At 46.9% G+C, this 23,338-nt stretch overlaps 1 protein-coding gene across 5 annotated transcripts in view; it reads left to right on the top strand.

The window, feature by feature from the left end:
• The window catches only part of LOC309516149 (uncharacterized protein), a 119,232-nt gene that overhangs the window by 26,509 nt on the left and 69,385 nt on the right, over window positions 1–23,338 (top strand). For 4 of the 5 annotated variants that reach the window (XM_082194642.1, XM_082194641.1, XM_082194644.1 and 1 more), the window contains 10 exons: window positions 5,822–5,965; window positions 6,695–6,766; window positions 8,174–8,317; window positions 10,449–10,520; window positions 15,793–15,936; window positions 16,167–16,238; window positions 17,596–17,739; window positions 20,428–20,499; window positions 21,831–21,977; window positions 23,243–23,314. In XM_082194642.1, the coding sequence (XP_082050768.1) occupies window positions 5,822–5,965; window positions 6,695–6,766; window positions 8,174–8,317; window positions 10,449–10,520; window positions 15,793–15,936; window positions 16,167–16,238; window positions 17,596–17,739; window positions 20,428–20,499; window positions 21,831–21,977; window positions 23,243–23,314 (1,083 nt within the window). The remainder of the gene's footprint in view (window positions 1–5,821; window positions 5,966–6,694; window positions 6,767–8,173; window positions 8,318–10,448; window positions 10,521–15,792; window positions 15,937–16,166; window positions 16,239–17,595; window positions 17,740–20,427; window positions 20,500–21,830; window positions 21,978–23,242; window positions 23,315–23,338) is intronic. The other variant, XM_082194643.1, reaches the window with a different exon arrangement.

Here is a 23,338-nt window from a genome sequence, read left to right as displayed (position 1 = left end):
AGAATTGTAGAGCTGGAAGGGACACTGAGGGTCATCAAGTCCAACCCCCTGCAATGTAGGAATATGCTGCTGTCCCATACAGGAAATCAAGCCTGCAACCTTGGTGGTATCAGAACCACGCTCTAACCAGTGGAGCTATCCAGATATTCCCATCAATTCGAGGCCCATTTAACTTTCTTTTCTTAATCCCCACCCACTGAGGAAATGGAAGCCAGCCATTTCCTCTCCCCCTTCCCTCCTATTATCAAGTGATCAACTTAATATGTCATTACCATCCAGAGTCAGTAATGTTATGTGTGAGCAGAGGAATAAGCTGTGTTAAAGATGAGGAAATGCAGAGCAAAAAAAGGTTATGCCTCTTCACTTCAGAAAACAAGCAACGACATGGTGGGGGCTTCGCAAAACATTTGATCACCTGGGCACCCAAGGTAACCTTACAGTGGCGTTTTCCTGGCAATTCTAGACATTATACTTGCTATGAGAAACACCAGTGTCGTGTTGTACTGGAATCCAGCACTGCCTGAGCTCTGTGAGTGCATCTTTCTCCCGATTGAAGTGCAGAGTGTTTGAGGACCAGGACATTCGCAGGGAAACCAAAATGCTTATTTACGAAGCTATTGTACTACCAACCTTACTGTGTGCTTGTGAAACGTGGACCACTTAAAAATACCATCTCCAGCTCCTTGAAAGATTCCTTCAACAGTGTCTTCGAAAAGTTTTGGATATCACCTGGGAAGACAGGCAAACTAATGCCAGAGTACTGGAAGGAGCAAAGATCACCAGTGTTGAAGCGATGATTCTTCAACATCCACTTCGTTGGACTGGTCATGTTGTTCGGATGCCTGATTATTGTCTTCCAAAGCAACTACTCTATTCCGAACTTAAAAATGGAAAGCGTAATGCTGGTGGTCAACAAAAGAGGTTCAAAGACTCTCTCAAGGCAAATCTTTAAAAATGTAGCATAAACACTGACAACTGGGAAACATTGGGCTGTGAGTGCTCCAGTTAGAGAACAGCCAACAACAAAGGTGTCATGGGCTTTGAAGACACTCAAACTCAGGACAAAAGGGAAAAATGTGCTAAGAGGAAGGCATGCTTGGCAAACCCTCATTATAATCAAGTCCTGCCCAGAAACCTATGTCCCCACTGTGGAAGGATGTGTGGATCCAGAATAGGCCTCCACAGTCACTTATGGACTCACTTTTGAAAACCATGTTTATGGAAGACATTTTCTCCATGTGATGCATAATTTTATAAACTTATATCAGCCACTGCTATTCCCACCCCCCACTTTCTGTTGGCAGCCAAGCAGTTTGCCAAGAGTTAGTTTGGGACGGCGCAGTGCTTCACAAAGCAAATCGCCTCCTTTAAAGTGCCAGTTGCAGCGCAGATCCTGCTGTGTATTGCCTCTTTTAGAGGCTTCAGAGCTGGCAAAGATCCTGGCCAGTGCACATGGTCTGGAAGGTCACCAAAACAGGGCCTCGTTCCCATAGGGTAAAAGTGTTCACAGAACACCCCTCTTCTTGGGCCCGGTCTTATTCAACATCTTTATCAATGACTTGGATGATGGACTCAAGGGCATCCTGATCAAATTTGCAGATGACACCAAACTGGGAGGGGTGGCTAACACCCCAGAGGACAGGATCACACTTCAAAACAACCTTGACAGATTAGAGAACTGGGCCAAAACAAACAAGATGAGCTTTAACAGGGAGAAATGTAAAGTATTGCACTTGGGCAAAAAAAATGAGAGGCACAAATACAAGATGGGTGACACCTGGCTTGAGAGCAGTACATGTGAAAAGGATCTAGGAGTCTTGGTTGACCACAAACTTGACATGAGCCAACAGTGTGACGCGGCAGCTAAAAAAGCCAATGCAATTCTGGGCTGCATCAATAGGAGTATAGCATCTAGATCAAGGGAAGTAATAGTGCCACTGTATTCTGCTCTGGTCAGACCTCACCTGGAGTACTGTGTCCAGTTCTGGGCACCACAATTCAAGAAGGACACTGACAAACTGGAACGTGTCCAGAGGAGGGTAACCAAAATGGTCAAAGGCCTGGAAACGATACCTTATGAGGAACGGCTAAGGGAGCTGGGCATGTTTAGCCTGGAGAAGAGGAGGTTAAGGGGTGATATGATAGCCATGTTCAAATATATAAAAGGATGTCACATAGAGGAGGGAGAAAAGTTGTTTTCTGCTGCTCCAGAGAAGCGGACACGGAGCAATGGATCCAAACTACAAGAAAGAAGATTCCACCTAAACATTAGGAAGAACTTCCTGACAGTAAGAGCTGTTTGACAGTGGAATTTGATGCCAAGGAGTGTGCTGGAGTCTCCTTCTTTGGAGGTCTTTCAGCAGAGGCTTGACAACCATATGTCAGGAGTGCTCTGATGGTGTTTCCTGCTTGGCAGGGGGTTGGACTCGATGGCCCTTGTGGTCTCTTCCAACTCTATGATTCTATGATTCTATGATTCTTCCTCCCACCCCCAAATTCTGTGCCACCTGGAACACTGGTGGACCTCACCTTTCCAGCCATATCATTTCCCCAAAGATAACCATTTCAGCTGGAAGAACTCCCCTCCAGGACTAAAGTAGTGTGGGCTACCAAACCCCAGTTCCAGCCAGAATGATGGACCAAACCTCTGGAGGTGCTGAGGGTGCAGACTTGGTTGAATCTGCCCTTGTGTGCTAGCTACACAAGATACTTCTCTCTGTATGCCCACACCATTGCTGCAGTCAGTCGGTTGGTGAAGATCAGCATGGACTTGCCCATGGAAGGATCTTGATTTGCACTGGCTAAGATAATTTGGAATCCAAGTCTATATTTGATCCAACTTCTACATGGATGCTCCTTGTGATGTGCCTTTCCATTAAAATAATAGTAGCGCCCAAGGAAGCTAACAACAAAATTCAATACGTTACAAATAAGTAACATCACGGTAAAGCCATATAAAAATAAAACGGAGTATATAAAAGGGTTGGGGGGGAGGAAAAATGGCACGCAATTAAAAACATGGTGAGTTGTATTCACTTAAGTCGTAATCAGAATAGACCTATTGAAATTAATGAATAATGGCTAACTTAGGTCCATTGTTTTCAGTGGGTCTAACCCAATTAATTTAAAATACAGAGGAAAAGACAGAGGGGAGTGGGGAACTGTCTTCTAATATATAGCCTTTTGCTTACTGGTTGAATACGTGGGCTTAGGAAAATCTACAATGGCACTGAAAAGTTTTTATTATTTTAGAAATTTGCCTGCCGTATCCCAAAGATTTGGAGTGAATTGCAGCCTGCTTGCCTTTGCACTCGCTTACTGCGTCCCCACTTATGGGGGCTGGTGTCCAGTCTCTCCCCCACATCTCAGCCACCCCAAATGGCCATTTTAGAGACCCTAAAGTAGCAGTGGGCAAACCCACAAGTTGTGTGTGGTCCTCTAAGCCTCTTTGGCAGCCATACTCTGAGCCAGGCATAGGCAAACTCGGCCCTCCAGGTGTTTCGGGACTACAACTCCCATCATCCCTGACCACTGGTCCTGCTAGCTAGGGATGATGGGAGTTGTAGTCCCAAAACATCTGGGAGGCCGAGTTTGCCTATACCTGCGTCTGAGCCTTCGGTGCCTGGGTGCGGATGCAGAAACACTCTCACCACCTAAGCAGAGAGAGAGAGAGCAGGTTTTGGAAGACATGGGTCCAGGGCCCAACAGGTAGTGGTCATCTTTTGAAATCCCAAAGAAAAAGAGCTGGAACCGATTCTTACTTGAAGCGGGCATTTCTGCAAAGATTGTAGTTTTTGTTGGTGTTTCCTAGCACTCCTCTGCTGCTGAAGGGGTTGAAATGGAACCACGGCATCATCTTTTCTCGTGGCCCTTCGCTGTCATCTATTGCCTTGGGAAATGTGGCCACAAGTTTCTAATGGCATTGGGTGGCGGGCAGAACACAACCTTGCATTCCATTAGCCAGCATTCACTAGGGATGACAGCAGAATGGGCCTCTTGTTATGTAAAACTCTGCTTACCTCACATAGCGGGTGGGGAGTTGCCCCATTACTTTAGAGGCCCCTTGTATATATAATTTTGTAAATTCATTACCACTTTTAACATTTGTCATCGTACATAAATCATAATCATTTTACAAATAGGATTCTCAGAATCCCCGAACTTCCCTCCATGGTTTCCCCAGATATTCTTTTCAAACTGCATCCATATTTTCTTAAATCTCAATTTTTTATCATTGTTCTCGCTTCATTGCAAGCGTTTTTAAAATCCTGCCAATGTTCTCAATTGTTTACAGTCTTCTTTCAAGTAACTTGAAAAAATTCCTCTTTCTTTTCTTTATTGAATTTATTGTCCTCTTGATCTCTGATTTTCCCGGTCATTTCCGCCAATTCGGCATAGTCCATCATCTTTATAGGCCATTCTTCTTTTTTAGGTAGATTGTCCTCCTCCCATCTTTGGGCAAGTAGCATCTGTGCAGCTGTTGTAGCATACATAAATAATCTGTTCTGATCTTTAGGAATTTCTGGACCTAAAATTACTAGTAAGAAAGCTGTAGGTTTTGTTTTTGTTTTGTTTTTTTACAAAAGTTATTTTAAACATTTTTTTCAACTTGTTATAAATCGTTTTCCAATATACATTTTTTTTTTTTGCATGTCCACCACATCTGGTGTAATGTGCCTTCATTCTCTTTACACTTCCAAAATGTATTTTTAGCAGTTCTATACATTTTTGCTAGTTTAGTAGGAGTTAGGTACCAGCGATACATCATTTTCATATAATGAGTTACATACGCTTCAGGTTACAGACTCCGCTAACCCAGAAAGAGTACCTTTGGTTAAGAACTTTACCTCAGGATGAGAACAGAAATCGTGCTCCAGTGGCGCAGTGGCAGTGGGAGGCCCCATTAGCGAAAGTGGTACCTCAGGTTAAGAACAGTTTCAGGTTAAGAATAGACCTCCAGAACGAATTAAGTTCTTAACCTGAGGTACCACTGTATATTATTATGCTTTGTAGTATGTTTGTTTTATCATGCTCCGTAAAATATGTTCTTAATGTTGTATACTGCCCTGGGATCTTTTCATAAAGGGCACAAGAACAACAACAACAACATAAAGACTGTCTCTGTCTACATGCTCACCACCACCCAAAAGCAGACACAGAAATGTGAGGTGGTGGGAGTCTAGGTGAATGTGAAACCTTGGTGAGGAGAAGTAGACCTGAGAAGGGATAATTTAGAATACTGTACAACAATGGTTGGCAGAGTTAAGCATACCCTTCCCTCTGCCTCTCCTCCTCTGCTCAAATTCACCCCCTTGTGAAACTGCTTGTTCTTTAAAGAAAAACAGAGCCAGGGCTTTGTTACTTGAATCTGTGTGTAAAGGTAAAAAGGTGAATGGTAAAGGACCCCTGGATGGTTAAGTCCAGTCAAAGGCGACTATGGGGTTGCGGCGTTCATCTCGTCTTCAGGCCAAGGGAGCCGGCATTTGTCTACAGACAGCTTTCCGAGTCATGTGGCCAGCATGACTAAACTGCTTCTGGCACAACAGGACACCATGACGGAAGCCAGAGTGCACAGAAATGCTGTTTACCTTCCTGCCACAGCGGTACCTATTTATCTACTTGCACTGGCGTGCTTTCGAACTGCTAGGTTGGCAGGAACTGGGGGAGAGCAACAGGAGCTCACCCCATCATGCGGATTTGAACCACCGACCCTCCGATCAGCAAGCCCAAGAGACTCAGTGGTTTAGACCACAGTGCCACCCGCGTCTCGCTGGTTCTGTGTATAGCATGTAGTTTGCCCCTAACTAGAGTCTCTCTTTAGCCTTGCAGAATGCCTTCGATATCCTCCACACACTTGCAGAAGATTACATGAAAGGCAATGAACTGCACTCCACCTTTCACAAAATGGGAGTGAGTGTGAATGAGAAAGAGTTCCAGGACGTGCTGCAGAAGGCGGGTTTGGCAAGTGAGTCTCTCCAGGGTCCTTTGGGCTTCGCCTGAGGCAAGCTTTGGGCTGGTGTGGCAAGTGTGCCTTTCCATTCCAAACTTGCCTGAGCACCTCAACTCCCTCCCTCCCTTTCTTCCTTTTGGTTTTTATTTATTTTTTTAAATCTAAAAATCTGTGTGTGCTGTTGCAGGGGCTCTGTTAGTCTGGCAGGCCTCAAAGACCATCAACCAGCAGTATAATTTACCGTATTTTTCGCTCTATAAGACGCACCAGACCACAAGACGCACCTAGTTTTTGAAGGAGGAAAACAAGAAAAAAAATATTCTGAATCTCAGAAGCCAGAACAGCAAGAGGGATCGCTGCGCAGCGAAAGCAGCGATCCCTCTTGCTGTTCTGGCTTCTGGGATAGCTGCACAGCCTGCATTCACTCCATAAGATGCACACACATTTCCCCTTACTTTTTAGGAGGGGAAAAGTGAGTCATAGAGCAAAAAATACGGTACTTTGAACTACTAAGGGAGGTCACCTCCTGTGGCGGACTTAGAGAGAATGGCTTTCTCTCCCACCACCCTTAGCTTGATTGTGGGGCTGGGGCGGCAGGTCCAGTCTCTGTTCACCAACCTGTGTGCTTCTTTTGGACCCGGACACAGAGAAGGGCCTCTGGTGACGAAGGGAGGTTCATACAGTTGGCTGCCGATCCCTGTGAGCAAACCCTCATGATCTCATGCCTGAAACTTGACATTGCAGGAGATGGGATGGTGAACTTCTCTAACTTCGTGTCTGCCTTGGGGAAAACAAGCCGCATCACTGAATTCGCAAGTAAGCGGACCAGACCTTCCTGCGTCAGGTTGGGTTAAAGGTCTTTCCAGGGGGACGAAGGATGCTTGATCTCACCCCTTAGTTACACCAAGAGCCAAGCTATTGCCAGTAGTGGAACATCCCAGCCCCAAATAATGATTGGCAGGGGTGGTTTTTTTGAAAACCAGGGCAAATGTTTTCTCCAGCACAGTGTGGGGGAAGACAAAGCCTTAGAAGAAACCAAGTAAAAAAATAATTGAAAGAGGCTGATGATGAATCTTCCAGGACAAACAAACATGTTTAGATCACCCAAAGAACTTCCTTTGCCAAGAGGACTGTACAGTGGTACCTAGTGTTACATACGCTTCAGGTTACAGACTCCGCTAACCCAGAAATAATACCTCAGGTTAAGAACTTTGCTTCAGGATGAGAACAGAAATCGTGTGGTGGCAGCAGGAGGCCCCATTAGCTAAGGGGTGCTTCAGGTTAAGAACAGTTTCAGGTTAAGAACGGACCCCCAGAACAAGTTAAGTACTTAACCCGAGGTACCACTGTACTTGTTCTTGAAGGTATAGCTGATGTAGGATTCTGCTGCTGACATCCCATAGTCTAGTGGGAACACAGAGGCATGGAAGCACTGACCTGAAACCTCAGTATCTGCCCCTCTTCACAGGTGAAAAAACAGGATGGGGGGCTTCGTCCGGCTTGCAAGGGGGCCTGCTGAAGTTCCTCAAATAGTTTCACCCCATGCTTACCTTTGGTTGCTGCTGTGGTGATGCTTCCGTTTGTTTGCTAATTTATTTACTTAAAATTAAAAAGCTTGTTCCCATCGCTGCATGTGGACTCCAAAGTTCCAGCATCCCCAGCCAACACCGTTCAGGGACGGTGGTTGTTGCAGGCCAGGAATATACAACCCTCTCTGGGGAGTAAGAACCAACACACTGTGCGCAAGGTTTGTTCTTGGGATAAAGTTCTAGGCTGAAATTCAGCTGAAACATCAGGTGTCTGTTGGAAAAACACCCGGGAAGGCCACCACCTTCCCAAGACACCAGGGCGTCTCTCCGGTGGTCACCCTCTGGCTATAAATCTTCCTCAGTCCAGAGAAACCGGTGATAAGCAATCCCTCCCTCCTGATAGGAGCCTGCTCGTCTTCTGGCATCTCATTGCAGAAGAAAGAGACAACCGTAGTTCTAAAACTACTTTATTTGCTGTCTTATATACAGAGAATCCATCGGCGTGTCTGTGCTCTCTCAGCCCCAGCACAGAACAACATCTCACACAGAAGTAAAAGTAACTTCTCCAGCAGTACTCCAACAGTACTGAGACTTCCTGTCTCACACTTTGAGACACTCACATTATATAAACAATACAGTGCTACTACTGAGCAGCTTGGGTGGATAAAAATCCTAACAGTGTCCATGTCTGCAGTGTTGAAAGGTGCCATTCAAGCCATCAACAAGATTGAAGGAGGCAAGGTGGCGGCGCACGACCTCCCGGCCTTTGCGAGGTGCATGGGGGTCCACCTGTCCGACCACGATTTCAAGCGAGCTCTGAAACACGTATCTGTGGATGGTAAGTACAGGAGGAAATACCTTCTCATCCGTACTGCTGGAATATCCAGCCAGCACTGCAGCAGGGAGGCTTTCTCTGTCTTGCAATGTCTTCTGCAACTGCACAGTCTACATCAGGGGTAGTCAAAATGGTGCTCTCCATATGTGGTTGGACTACAGCTCCCATTATCCCCCATGCCACTTGGGACCAGTGCTTCCCCCCACCCCCGCCGCCTAAAATGTTTAGGGGTACTCTCATTTTGACTCAAGAAAATCACCATTTTATAGTTCTGATCGGGGGAAATAAATACAGTAAATGGACAAAAGTACAAAGAATGTAGGGAGTGGCGCTGTGGGTTAAACCACAGAGCCTAGGGCTTGCCGATCAGAAGGTCGGCGGTTCAAACCCCCTTGACGGGGTGAGCTCCCATTGCTCGGTCCCTGCTCCTGCCAACCTAGCAGTTCGAAAGCACGTCAAAGTGCAAGTAGATGAATAGGTACCACTCCAGCGGGAAGGTAAACGGCGTTTCCGTGCGCTGCTCTGGTTCGCCAGAAGCGGCTTAGTCATGCTGGCCACATCACCCGGAAACTGTACGCTGGCTCCTTCGGCCAATAAAGCTAGATGAGCGCTACAACCCCAGAGCCGGTCATGACTGGACCTAATGGTCAGGGGTCTCTTTACCTTTACAAAGAATGTGCATTGCCTCATATTACACAGCTGACAGCTCACAGTAACTTCCACATTGGCATGAGGCTGTACGCACAAACATCTTCCCGACTTTCATTGGTAAAACACCACACATCCACATTCCACGCTGCTTCACACATTAAACTCTCACTTCCGGCTTGTGACTCAGGAAACACCGTGACAGGAAATGAGGCCGCCATCGGGAGTAGCAATGGAACTCATGATTCACTGTGCTAGGGAAGAAACTTAGAATTTAATTTATTTATTTTAGTTTCTTCTCCTGTTAGATTCACAAAATACTTAGCGGTATGCATACCCCTGTGTTCCCCCCAGAAAAAAGCACTGCCTGGAGCTAATTGGAGTTGTAGTCCAATAACATCTGGAGGACCTTGGTCTACATCAGCCTTTCTCAACCTGTGAGTCCCCAGATGTTGTTGAACTACAACTCCCATCACCCCTAGCTAGCAAGCCCAGAGCTCTGGGATGATGGGAGTTGTAGTCCAACAACATCTGGGGACCCACAGATTGAGAACCGCTGGTCTACATTAACCTCCCATTCTGCCCCAGAGAAACATTAGCCCAAAATGTGTCCAGCTTGGCCATTTTGCTTCCTGGAACTGTTGGAAGGGACATTGGGGTTCTTGCAGGATGCATCTGTGGCACTGCTGACAGATGGCCATTCCGCCTCTGCTTAAATACTTCCGGCAATGGCGAGCCCATCGCTCTTGAAGGCTGTTCTTCCATCAAAGTGCTTTTACCGCTATGGCGATTCTCCTAGGGTTTTGCTAAAAGCTTACTTCCCTGTAGTTTCCACCCACTGGGTCTTGCCCTCCCCTGTGGAACAACTGGGAGCAAGTCTGCTCCACCTTCAGCAAGACAGCACTTCAGATATTGGAAGGTTGCTTTCACACTCCCCTTAATCTCCAGGCTTAACAGCTTTTTCAACCATTCCTCTTGGGATTTAGTTCCCAAGCCCCTCATGGTCCTGGTCACCCTTCTTTGGGACGCGGTCCAATTTCTCTGTGTCCTTCAACTTGGCCCACACCAAAGCCCCTTCTCCAAATTCCACCCCATGACAGTCAACTGGGGAGGGAAGCGTGTTATGTAGGTATTATATTCATCACCCCACCCCCTTTGCCTGTCCCCTCCTTCTAGTTTAAAAAGGGCCTGCAAGACAGAGCTGTTCCACCAGGCCTTTTGTCAGGGCGCAGCCTGACCCCCTCCTCTGGCAATCTGCACAAAATTTTGCTTGATGGTTGCCATTAATTTGATTTTAATTTGATTTAATTAATTTTATAATCAATGTTTTAGAATGTTGGACTATTTTGATTGTTGTTAGCCGCCCTGAGCCCAGCTTCGGCTGGGGAGGGCGGGATATAAATAAAATTTATTATTATTATTATTATTATTATTATTATTATTATTATTATTATTTAAATATATACTTTCTCAATTTGATTTGTAGGTGATGGAAAGGTAGTTGTGAAAGACTTCATGAAAGTCTTTACCAACACTCCACACTTCTCTGAACTGACAGGTAAGTGAGATTTTCAGCTGGGGAGGGACAGAGGATATGAGCATAGCTGTCAACGTTTTCCTTTTTTTAAGAGAAATTCCCTTATTCCGAATAGGATTCCTCGCAAGAAAAGGGAAAATTTGACAGCTAGGGATATGAGGCACCACCGATGCTCTGTTTGAGCTGGGATATCGTAATTCAATTCACCTATCTGCTAGGGTTTGCAATATTATAGTTACCAATTGTTGTTGTTGTTGTTTAGTCGTCTTAGTCGTGTTCGACTCTCCGTGACCCCATGAACCAGAGCATGCCTTGGAAACTCTCACTTTCTTCTCAAAATAAAAAGATTCCTTCCAGTAGCACCTTAAAGACCAACTAAGTTAGTTCTTGGTATGAGCTTTCGTGTGCATGCACACTTCTTCAGATACACCTCAAAGCTACTCCTTTTTTATCTCCATGGAGTTTTCTTGGCAAAATACTGGAGTGGTTTGCCAGTTCCTTCTCCCGGTGGATCACATTTAGTCTAAACTCTCGGCTATGGCCTGTCCGTCTTGGGTGGCCCTGCACGGCATAGCTCAGAGCTTCTTGGAGTTATTCAAGCCCCTTCGCCACGACAAGGCAGTGATCCATGAAGGGGTAGTTACCAATTAATTATTACTAATTCAGTGTTATTTATTAATATTATTATGATTAACTGCCTAATTCATCAACTTTATCCACTGGATGACTAGCACAAAGTGACCTTGGGCCCAGTCACTGTCTCTCAGCCTAACCTACCGCACAGGCTTGTTGTGAAGAGAAAAATGGGGTGGGGAGAAATATACACAGGACCTTGAGACCTCCTTGGAGGAAAAAGTGCTATATAAATGTAATAAATAAGCAAATAATGCAGTAAGGTAAAGGTAAAGGGACCCCTGACCATAAGAAGAAGAAGAGTTTGGATTTGATATCCCGCCTTTCACTCCCTTTCGGGAGTCTCAAAGCGGCTAACATTCTCCTTTCCCTTCCTCCCCCACAACAAACACTCTGTGAGGTGAGTGGGGCTGAGAGACTTCACAGAAGTGTGACTGGCCCAAGGTCACCCAGCAGCTGCAGGTGGAGGAGCGGAGACGCGAACCCGGTTCCCCAGATTACGTGACTACCGCTCTTAACCACTACACCACACTGGCGTAGTCCAGTTGTGGCCGACCCTGGGGTTGTGGCGCTCATCTCGCTTTATTGGCCGAGGGAGCCAGCGTACAGCTTCTGGGTCATGTTTGGGAGTCATCTGAAATGTCGAAATGTAGAGAAAGTGTGAGGAGGGGTCATCTCCCCCGGGAGACTCCAGCTCACCATTCTTCCTTCCACATAAAAAAAGGTAAAGGGACCCCTGACCATTAGGTCCAGTCATGATCGACTCTGGGGTTGTGGCGCTCATCTCGCTTTATTGGCCGAGGGAGCCAGCGTACAGCCTCCAGGTCATGTGGCCAGCATGACTAAGCCGCTTCTGGCGAAACCAGAGCAGCGCATGGAAATGCCGTTTACCTTCCCGCCGGAGCGGTACCTATTTATCTACTTGCACTTTGACGTGCTTTCAAACGGCTAGGTTGGCAGGAGCAGGGACCGAGCAACAGGAGCTCACCCCATTGCGGGGATTTGAACCACTGATCTTCTGATTGGCAAGTCCTAGGCTCAGTGATTTAACCAACAGCGCCACCCGCGTCCCTTTAATAATACAGTAGGCTGGCCCTTAATCCAGGGCCATCTTAAGTATATCTGGCGCCGTAGTGTAAAGCTCCCTCTGGTGCCCCTCCCCCCATTTCCCAGAGTTGTCCACCTTTTTCTAGGGAGGATGGCACTGCTGGTGGGGCTGTAGGAGGTGGGCAGTGGCTGAAGGGCAGTTCCTCCGGCGGGGAAGAGGCAGAGGCTGGACGCGGCGCCTCCCGGCTCAGCTGGCCACTTCGTGCCACGGTGGCCATGGCAGACAGAGGCTCTGTGCATGGTGTTGCTACGGCGTGGCATGGTGGAGGTGGGTGAGGGTGGCAAGCTGATGCCGGGAGGTGCCGCGTCCAGCCTCCGCCTCTTCCCTGGCGCCCTTCAGAACTTGCGCCACTAGCCTCTGTGGGTAAGACGCCCCTGACTTAATCATTATGGTTCAGAAGGTTCCTGTGGATACAAAATATTTCAAGACTATCTGGGCAGGGATTTGTTTTGTTTTCTTACAGAATCATAGAACTTTTTAAAATTATTTTTTAATGTTTAATATTTTATTTTTTACCAATCACCAAAACACAAACAGTGAAACTCCTTAGGCGGCTGATACATTGGCTATACAATGTTCAATAATATACATATTCAATAATATACATATTCAATAATAACATATCCAAATCAACCATATGTACACTTCTATATATCTTTACACTCCTCCTTCCACAAGGTTAATTTAACTTTTAACATTTTAATTACCCCTACTCATATAATTCAATATCTTCTCAAACCAATCCTCCTGTTTCTCACTGACCCTTTCATTTTATGTATCTTCAGAGTTAGGTATTTTAAAATTATAATATTATTCAGTTTTTTCCTCCATTGGTTCACCCTAGCTCTTCTGCATTTTTCCAATTACTCACTATAACCTGTCTGGCTGCAATTACCATGAATTTTTCCCATTTGCATTCCTCTTTTGTTTTTAACTTGGTACTACTCAGGGTAATAAGAACCATTAATTTAGAATCATAGAACTGTAGAGTTGGAAGGGACCACGAGGGTCATCTAGTCCAACCCTCCGCAATGCAAGAATCTTTTGCCCAATGTGGGGCTCAAACCCACAACCCTGAGTTTCAGAGTCTTGTGCTCTACCGACTGGTTTTGTTTGAAGTAGAGCTTCATTTTTCGGCAAACGGTGCCATTTCCCCCAACAGCCTATTTTAGATGAAAAACGACGTATTTCCCAAGGGAAAAACAGCTTTTCTTTTAAAAAAAAAAAAGCAGCAGCAAAATATCCTTCACATATTTTATACATCGCAGCGTTGTGCATCAGATTAAGTTGTGGGTAATATAGGGACGCGGGTGGCGCTGTGGTTTAAACCACGGAGCCTAGGACTTGCCGATCAGAAGGTCGGCAGTTCGAATCCCTGCAACAGGGTGAGCTCCCATTGCTCTGTCCCTGCTCTTGCCAACCTAGCAGTTTGAAAGCACCTCAAAGTGCAAGTAAATAACTAGGTACCGCTCCGGCGGGAAGTTAAACGGTGTTTCCGTGCGCTGCTCTGGTTCGCCAGAAGCGGCTTAGTCATGCTGGCCACTTGACCCAGAAGCTGTACGCCGGCTCCCTCGGCCAATAAAGCGAGATGAGCGCCGTAACCCCAGAGTCGGCCACGACTGGATCTAATGGTCCTTTACCTTTACCTAATATATAACTGCCTCGTGTAGCTATTAACCAGGGAAAGGCCATGTTTGCTAGCATCTGTTCTTGATAACTTTTTGCCCCATTTCATTCCTGTGGGGAACCAATTGAGTGAACACCATAGGGTAGAAAGAGATAGATGTAGGCAACAAGACAGTGTTAATTCCAGTCTGCATAAGGCTTCCTAAACATTAGGGTGTTTAGAGGCAGGTATTTCAGGACCCTGGACAGGGCTCAGGGCATGGAGGTCTCCTTCCATGACAAGCTTAGGGTTCATTCACACTTTCGTTTGTGCCTTGATTTTTAGGCGGGGGTCGGGTTTGTCCTGCCACTGTCCCCAGGAAAACCTACCGTTCGGAACAGACACCCATCTGCAAAAAACCAAACTGACATTCGTTCCAATTCAGCAGTAAACCTCAGGTTTCCCCAGGGAGTGTAGCAGGGCAAACAAACAAGTCTCAGTCTCGACTCAGGCTGATTTGAACGGCTAGCACCACCCCATTCTCCCTAGGGGCCCAAGGTCAGGATGTCAAGCTCAGGGGGGGGGGCGTCTCGGGCTCCAAATCAGTGGTGGGACTAGGGTCCAATCCTCACTCTGGTCAGTTCTGCTGGCCGCACACCCTCTGTGTGTGGGTCACTGCCAGACTTCAAGGTCTTGACATTCAGGAGTGTCATAAGTGACAGGAGACTGGTGTGATGGCCTTTCGCTGCCTTGAGAGCCAGATCCCAAATCTTTGTGTAACTCTGTGTGTGTGTGTGTGTGTGTGTGTAAATAATACACACACACATACACCCTACGCCCATCTGGCTTATGGTTACCAGATATTTTTTAATGAATCCGGGGATACTTTTCAATTTCAATAGGAATGATAGAATTTTGTCAGCGGACTGATTTGTAAATCCGGGAACTGTCCCCGGGAAACGGGGACGTCTGGTAACTTTAATCTGGCTGGGTTTCCCCAGCCACTCTGGTCGGCTTCCAGCAGAGGACTAAAAACAGAATAAAACTTCAAACATTAAAAACTTCTCTAAACAGGGCTGCCTTCAGATGTATCCTAAATGTCAGGTAGTTGTTTCTTTCTTTGACAGCTGATGGGAGGGCGTTCCACAGGGCGAGCGCCACTACCAAGAAGGCCCTCTGCCTGGTTCCCTGCCACCTCACTTCTCGCAATGAGGGAACCGCCAGAAGGCCCTCAGAGCTGGACCTTAGTGTCCGGGCTGAACGATGGGGGTGGAGACGGTCCTTCAGGTATAAAAAGATCCACTGCTTCCATGTCAGATATCCAGTGAGAGGTTCCCCTACATCTCCAGATGACTTCTTGCATGCAGCTTTTTTTCTCTCTCTTTCTCTCTCTCATTCCAAACTATGGTTTTCTTTCCCTGAACTGTTACACAGCTGTCGCCTCTGAGGGCATCTATTTTCTGTACATCTGCTTATAGTATGATGGAATTATTCAGTTGCTCCAAAAACATGGACACAGGATTGGGAGAAGGTCAGGCCAGGCCAGGCCAGGCCATAGCAGCCTTCTTTGTAGATGAGTGCTTTAGACCAGGAACATGCAAACCTGGCCCTCCAGATGTTTTTTTAGACTACAATTTGCATCATCCCTGACCACTGGTCCTGTTATTTAGGGATGATGGGAGTTGTAGTCCCAAAACATCTGGAGGGCCGAGTTTGCCTATGCCTGCTTTAGACTCTCTGAAGACTTTCCTTGTTCATTTAGTTCTAAAATACACTAGCAGATCAGGAAATGCTGGGTTAGACCATCCTTCTAGCTCTTTGCTTCTTGGAAAGGCCTCAAAGTGGGATGAGGGGTGTAGAGGTTCACTTTTAATGTTTTGGCCAAGGGGCCATTATACCAGTTGCTGGTTAGCGTGAGTAAAACTCAACATTGCTTTACCTCTTAGTGCTGAAGGGCATCATCAAAGCCGTTGACACCCTTCAGGAAAGCAGAATCTCGCTGGACGAACTCAATCCCACCCTCAAGAGCATGGGCATTCGCTTAAACCCACGCGAGTATGAACAGCTAATCACGAGGACATCTTCTGACAGTGAGTATTACTGGGTGAGGACACCTCTTGGGAGGATGAGGCCCTGGTCTTGCCTTCTCAGTCGCCTGCTGTTGCCTGGCAACGGGAACCACGAGGTGCCTTGGGCTGCAGGTGTGTGAGGGACATAATCTATAAAAGAAGAGATCTTTAATAGAGGAAGAGTCCAGTGGCAGCGAAGGTCCCAGGACTTGCTGTCCCATCGTTCGATGTAATCTCTTTCCCCTCTGCAGAAACTGGGAAAATTGATATTGGGCAAGTCTTGAAGAAGATATCCAAATTGCGACGCTTCACAGAAATGGAAGGTGAGGGGGAAGGCACAGGTTAGGGACACGGTAGTGGTGGGTGGGGAATTACGCTATTAGAGGGGGAAACCTGTGTTGAAGATTTCTTTCAAATCCAGCTTTTTGAAAAGAACAGATTTCGAGACTGTTTTGTATCATGCCTCTTGCACCCCTACCACAAGGTGTCTCTTCCCTGGCTTCCAGGCCTACTGAGGGACACAGAGTACAACACAGTCGGACGGAAAGGCTTTGCAACTGAATTTTTAAGGAAGGCTTCCTTCCTTCCTTCCTTCCTTCCTTCCTTTCTTTCTTTCTTTCTTTCTTTCTTTCTTTCTTTCTTTCTTTCTTGTTGTTATTTTCCGCCCATCTGGCTGGGTTGCCCAAGCCACTCTGGGCGGCTTCCAACAAATAAAAACATAATACAGTGACACATCACTTTTCAAATGTCTCAGAAGTCAAATGTTTTGGTTTTCGAATGGCAAAAACCTGGAAGTAACTGCTTTGGTTTCCGAACGCTTTTCGGAAGTTGAACGTGCCACGCGGCTTCCGTATTGAGTTTCCGTAAGTAAATGCTTCCAGAAGTAAATGCTTCAGTTTTCAAACATTTCGGAAGTTGAATGATCTTCCGGAACGGATTACGTTCGAAAACCATAAAACATTAAAATCTTCCAGACACAGGGCTGCCTTCAGATGTCTTCAAAAAGTTGTGTAGTTCTTTAATCTCCTTGACGTCTGATGGGAGGGCGTTCCACTGGGTGGGTGCCACTACTTAGAAGGCCCTCTGCCTTGGTCCCTGTAACTTCACTTCTCGCAGTGAGGCCCTCGGAGCTGGACCTCAGTGTCCGGGCAGAACGATGGGGGTGGAGACGCTCCTTCAGGTATACTGGGCCGAGGCCATTTAGGGCTTTAAATCTCAGCACCAACACATTGATCTGTGCTTGGAAACATACTGGGAGCCAATGTAGATCCTTTAGGACTGGTGTTATATGGTCCCAGTGTCCTCTCCCAGTCACCAGTCTCATTGGCGCATATTTATTTCGAGCTTAAAAGTTGCATTTTGTCACTCAACAGTTATATCCGATTCTACACTACTAGTGACTTCCTGCTAACCCATCATCAATGTTTATAATCGAAATTTCAAAGAGTTGCATTTTATAATCCCACCATATCCAGTTTTATCCTCTTTAACAAGTTTCTTAATATGTTCAGCTATTTTCCCCCCTTAAGCTTCAAAACCCCGCTGCAGCCTTCAAATATGGAAAATACCTTTTTCAAACAGACTAGAAAAGGTCTCTGGTCCTCCTTAAAAGATTCTAAAATTATGCCTCTTATTATCAGTGCCGACACTTTTGCCATCTTCTGCTCTTCCTCCCTGTAGTTCTGAACAATGCCATCAAGACTTTTAGCCAGTTCAAGGATGAGAAAGTGAAGGTGTCGGATGTGGAGGCCTGCTTCAGAACCATTGGGGTCCATTTAACTAGACCAGAACTAAAGCAAGCCATAAATTCTGTGGTAATTTCCGGTGAGCATTCATTCTTACACATGTTACTCATTTTGCCAAGGACGTCCCGAGTTCACAGGACCCGAACCCGGGAGAGGAGGCGCGACAACAATTCCTTCCTCTTTCAGTGCAGTCGTACCTTGGAAGTCAAATGAAATCCGTTCCGAAAGTCCGCTCAACATCCAAAATATTTGGCAACCAAAGCACAGCTTCTGATTGGCTGCAGGAAGCTCCTGCAGCCAATCTGAAGCCCCATCAGACGTTTGGGTTCCAAAGAACATTTGCAAACCGGAACACTCACTTCCGGGTTTGCGGCGTTCGGGAGCTAAACGTCTGAGTACCAAGGTGTTTGAGATCCAAGGTATGACTGTAATTTGAAAGCTACTTCACATGTGACATTTTCCATATGTGGCTTGTGAGTAGGGCAGAATGCACGGCTGCAAGTTTTAACTTTGATTGATGGGCCCGCTTCTGATTGGTGGAGCTGTGTGACATAAAGGCTGTCAGATAAGTTGGTTCCTCTTTGGGGGAAAGGCTTGGGTCCTTCTTTCTGCTGAGCCAAGAAGCCCTGCTCATCCCTGGAGCCTTCCTGAAGATATAATAGCATAAGGACTCCAGGCCATCTTTAGTCTCTTTACGTTAATCCAGCCATTCTCAAGGTTAGGTCCTCAGATGTTGTTGGACTACAACTCCCATCATCCCTAGCTAGTGGGACCAGTGGTCAGGGATGATGGGAGTTGTAGTCCAGCAACATCTGAGCACCTGACCTTGAGAAAGGCTGCATTAAACTTTATTATGAGACACCTTGTGCTTTCTTCAACCCATGCGCCTTACCTACAAATGTTCCTGGCTCACCAACAGGTGTCCTCCGCTCAGTAAGAGGAATTGTTAGGGATGAGAACTGGGCCAGGCTCTGGCCTGAGACTGGGCTCTGTCTGCTGCTTCCTCCCTTCCTAAGCCCATCTTCCCGCTGCAATTTCCCCTTTCTCTCTACCTCTCTTCTTGGCTGCCTCTGACTCTGAGGTGGGTGGAAGGCCAGTAATAATAATAATAATAATAATAATTTATTATTTGTACCCCGCCCATCTGGCTGGGTTTCCCCAGCCACTCTGGGCGGCTTCCATAGAAACAAAAAAACACACTAAAATATCATACATTAAAAACTTCCCTGAACAGGGATGCCTTAAGATGTCTTCTGAATGTTAGGTAGTTGTTTATCGTTTTGACATCTGATGGGAGGGCGTTCCACAGGGCGGGCGCCACTACCGAAAAGGCCCACTGCCTGGTTCCCTGCAGCTTTGCTTCTCGCAATGAGGGAACCGCCAGAAGGCCCTCGGCGCTGGACCTCAGCGTCCGGGCAGAACGATAGGGGTGGAGACGCTCCTTCAGGTATACTGGGCCGAGGCCGTTTAGGGCTTTAAAGGTCAACACCAGCACTTTGAATTGTGCTCGGAAACGTACTGGGAGCCAATGTAGGTCTTTCAAGACCGGTGTTATGTGGTCTCGGCGGCCGCCCCCAGTCACCAGTCTAGCTGCCGCATTCTGGATTAGCTGTAGTTTCCGAGTCACCTTCAAAGGTAGCCCCACGTAGAGCGCATTGCAGTAGTCCAAGCGGGAGATAACTAGAGCATGCACCACTCTGGCGAGACAGTCCACGGGCAGGTAAGGTCTCAGCCTGCGTACCAGGTGGAGTTGGTAGACAGCTGCCCTGGATACAGAATTAACCTGCGCCTCCATGGACAGCTGTGAGTCCAAAATGACTCCCAGGCTACGCACCTGGTCCTTCAGGGGCACAGTTACCCTATTCAGGACCAGTGAGTCCTCCACACGTAAGTAAGGTATTGACCGCCACCGCACGAAGCCACGGGTGACCTGATCATGCTTGCACCCAGTTGAGATGTTCTGGTACAATTACAGAGAATGGAAATTAAATATTAGACGCCCTATCCTTTTAGGCTTTAGAGTGAGTGATCTCTGGATGGAGGCTAACGTAACGTAGAACAGAGATGCAGTAGGTAGCCTCTCAGAGGGCAAGTAATTACACCACATTTATGGGTAGGCCCATCTCACCCAAGGCTATTGTGATAGAATTAACCACCCCAGGACTCAGCTATGCTTGTCAATTGTATATTGTTATGTGTTATAAACATGTGACACCAGGTGGCGCTATAGAGCAGCGATCCGTCACCAACGGGATTTTCCATTAAGAGCTTTTATAACGTGTTTTTCTGTGATGTATTTTTTTAAAAAAATAATCTGTATAGATCCAGCCCCAGTGGAGGCTGATTGTGAAATGAGGTGAGAGGAGTGAGACGCAGGGACACAATCTTTAGTGGGTGGGTACTTTATGTGTTACGGTGCTTTTAGACTAGTCATAATATTCCAGAAACATTATCACCTTGTGCCTACGACAACCAGTGACTGTAGGGCAGTGTGATTCTCTCCATATTACAGTCTGCTGGGAATGCTTGTGATATAGGCTATCCTCTCAGGAGACGGAGGTAAATTGCATGACACTGTTTGGTCTCTCTTAACCAGGCACCCCCAAACTCAGCCCTCCAGATGTTTTGGGACTACAACTCCCATCATCCCTAGCTAACAGGACCACTGGTCAGGGATGATGGGAATTGTAGTCCCAAAACATCTGGAGGGCTGAGTTTGGGGGTGCCTGCTCTTAATGATTCCCTAACTGCTCTGCTTCTTCTGTAGCTGATGGGACTGTGGTTGTCAAGGAACTGACCGCAGCAATGAAGTCAACCAGGCGGTTTGCAAATTTTTCAGGTAAGATCTTGGGCATACACAAATGTGTGTAGAGAAGGCACACCTTAGAATGTTTGTTCTTTCATATGTGGTGGACCTGTAAAAGGAAATCATTTATAATGAATTGAAAAAAATGTTTTAAAGCACCTTTCCGCCCAAGAGTCCATTTGGTTGGGGAGATGATGAGATTTTGGGATCTGTGTGGAGGTGGGAATCTTCAGTCATTGCAACTGTGTCATCGGGGCAAGATCTACTGGGAAGCAGGGCCGGCTTACCCATAGGCACTAGGGGTGCGGGGCACCCAGGCCTTGGGCTCTCAGGGGCGCCAGGCTGAGGGTCTGGGGCCGAGATTTGGAGTCCGGGCATTGAAGAGCCAGGCCAGCCAACAGCCGCTGCTGAGCAGAGCACAGCCCGTTGGAGCACCGCAGGCTTTTCTGCTGTGGACGATGAGGCGCTGCTGGGATTGGCAGGCCGTCGAGAGGCCCGCCCAGCTCACACACACCGTTCACACGAGGTGCGTAGCTTCCCTCCCAAGCATTTGCGGAGATTGCTGTCCTCCCGCCACCAACAGTGGCATGGGAGAGAATTGTGTGCCCCCCAAAAAAGCTCCACAACTCTGAGCTGCCCCCCTAAAAAAAGCTCAAGAACTTTGGCCTGCCCCCCCAAAAAAATTGGGGTGTTGGGCAGTTCTTTGCACCCCGGCGCAGCATATACTAAAGATGGCCCTGCTGGGAAGAGTTGCGGTGCTCACTAGGCAGTGGCGTAGCGTGGGTTGTCAGCACCCGGGGCAAGGCAAGTAATTTGCGCCCCCTAACCTGTGGATTTGCGCCCCCTAACCCGTGGATTTGCGCCCCCTAACCCTAACCCCCAGATGTTGCGCTCGGTGCGGCCGGCCCCACCTGCACCCCTCACGCTACTCCACTGTCACTAGGCCTGAGCTGGGTTTGTTTCTTTGAACTAAGAGTTGCCCTGTAAGTTATTACAGTGGTACCTCGGGTTAAGTACTTAATTCGTTCTGGAGGTCCGTTCTTAACCTGAAACTGTTCTTAACCTGAAGCACCACTTTAGCTAATGGGGCCTCCTGCTGCTGCCGCGCTGCCGGAGCACGATTTCTGTTCTCACCCTGAAGCAAAGTTCTTAACCCGAGGTACTATTTCTGGGTTAGCAGAGTCTGTAACCTGAAGCGTCTGTAACCTGAAGTGTATGTAATCCAAGGTACTGACTTGACCCCGCAGCCCACCCTGACCCAGGGTGGGTTTTATTAGCAAGGGGGCCGCAAAGGGTGTCTCCAAGCGAGAGCCTTCACTCTTAACGTGACTTTTAAATGCTGATGATGATGTTCCCTTCTGCAGGCGTCATGGAGAACATCTGTGCTCTCAAGTTAATAAAAGAGCACAGTGTGGGGGAGTCTCCGGCTGTGGAGGGCACCACCAGCCGCTTGGGCCTGCGCATGGCCAACAGGTTGATTGCTCAGGTGCTGAAGTCGGTACGAATGACGGGTAAGTGGTCAACCGAAGAGAAGTGGCTAGCCATTGTAGATAAGCTTTGTCTGAAAATCGCCTCCCAGTAACTATCTGTTCCGGGGGGGGGGGATCAAGAATCTTTCTCAGCCAAGGGGCCACCTTGCCTTGTGGGCAGCCTTCTGGCAGGTTCATACCAGTGTGGGCAAGTCTAGAGACAAAAGTGGGTTATACGTAGGGCTGCCTCTGAAGACGGTACGGAAACTTCAGCTGGTGAAGAACTCAGCGGCCAGGTTGCTCATCAGAGCAAGACAGTTCGAGCTTATTAAACCAATCCTAGTCCAATTGCACTGGCTACCGATTAGTTTCTGGGCCCAATTCAAAGTGCTGGTTTTGACCTATAAAGCCTTAAACGGCTCAGAACCACAATACCTCAAGGACCGCCTCTTTCCATATGAACCCTGATGTTCCCCAGATCCCTGGCTGGGGACTTGGAGGGATAAATGCCCAAGGCCTAAGCCAAGGTCTCCCTACATCTGAATCTTAAAGTTGTGGCCAATTTTAATCCCATAACACAGTGTTGTGTGTCTTTATTCCACGCGGGAGCTTACCTGGGGTTGGGGGGTGGTCTCCGCCTGTCCACTCAAAGGTTTTATTTACAAAACAAAGTTGGTAAGACAAAGGATGTATCTGGAGGTAATATTCTTTCAGGGATCAATTAATTTATTAATTACACTAAATATAAAGGTGTTGCAGGCATTAAAACAATCTATGGCTTTTTAAATGTGCCTGTGGGGGAGGGTTTGGTGTTTGTTTGTTTTTTGTTACGTTATATATTTCATATTTGTATACTGTAAACTGCCCTGTATGTAAATTTAATGAAAAATAACAGTAGTAATACAGTGGAACCTTGGTTCTTGAACTTAATCCATTCCGGAAGTCCGATCGACCCCCAAAACTGTTTGAAAACCAAGGCGCAGCTTCCAATTGGCTACAGGAGCTTCTTGCACTCAAGTGGAAGCTGTGTCGGAAATTCACCTTCCGAAAAACGTTCAAAAACCAAAACACTTACTTCTGGGTTTGCGGCATTCGGGAGCCAATTTGTTTGTCAACTATGCCATTTGAGAACCAAGGTATAACTGTATTGTGGGCATCTCTTTCAAGTATTGCAGAGCCCCCATCTGTTTTGCCTCTCTTTTTTTGATGGCTGTTATTATTATTATTATTATTATGATTATGATTATTATTATTATTATGGCAACGTTTTCAATCAATCCCCTTCTTACCACCATTGTAACTTGCAGAAGCTGGGCAGCCACATTTCATTAATTTCTTGAGGGTTTTGACGAGGAGTGATCAAATCAGAACAGCGGCAGGTAAGAATGTCGTCACAAGTGGTC

Source organism: Podarcis vaucheri, assembly GCF_965113315.1.
Source record: "Podarcis vaucheri genome assembly, chromosome: 13".
Classification (NCBI taxonomy): Eukaryota; Metazoa; Chordata; class Lepidosauria; order Squamata; family Lacertidae; genus Podarcis; species Podarcis vaucheri.
The sequence above is the reverse complement of the archived record's forward strand: the minus strand, read 5'-3'. Positions and strand labels throughout refer to the sequence as shown.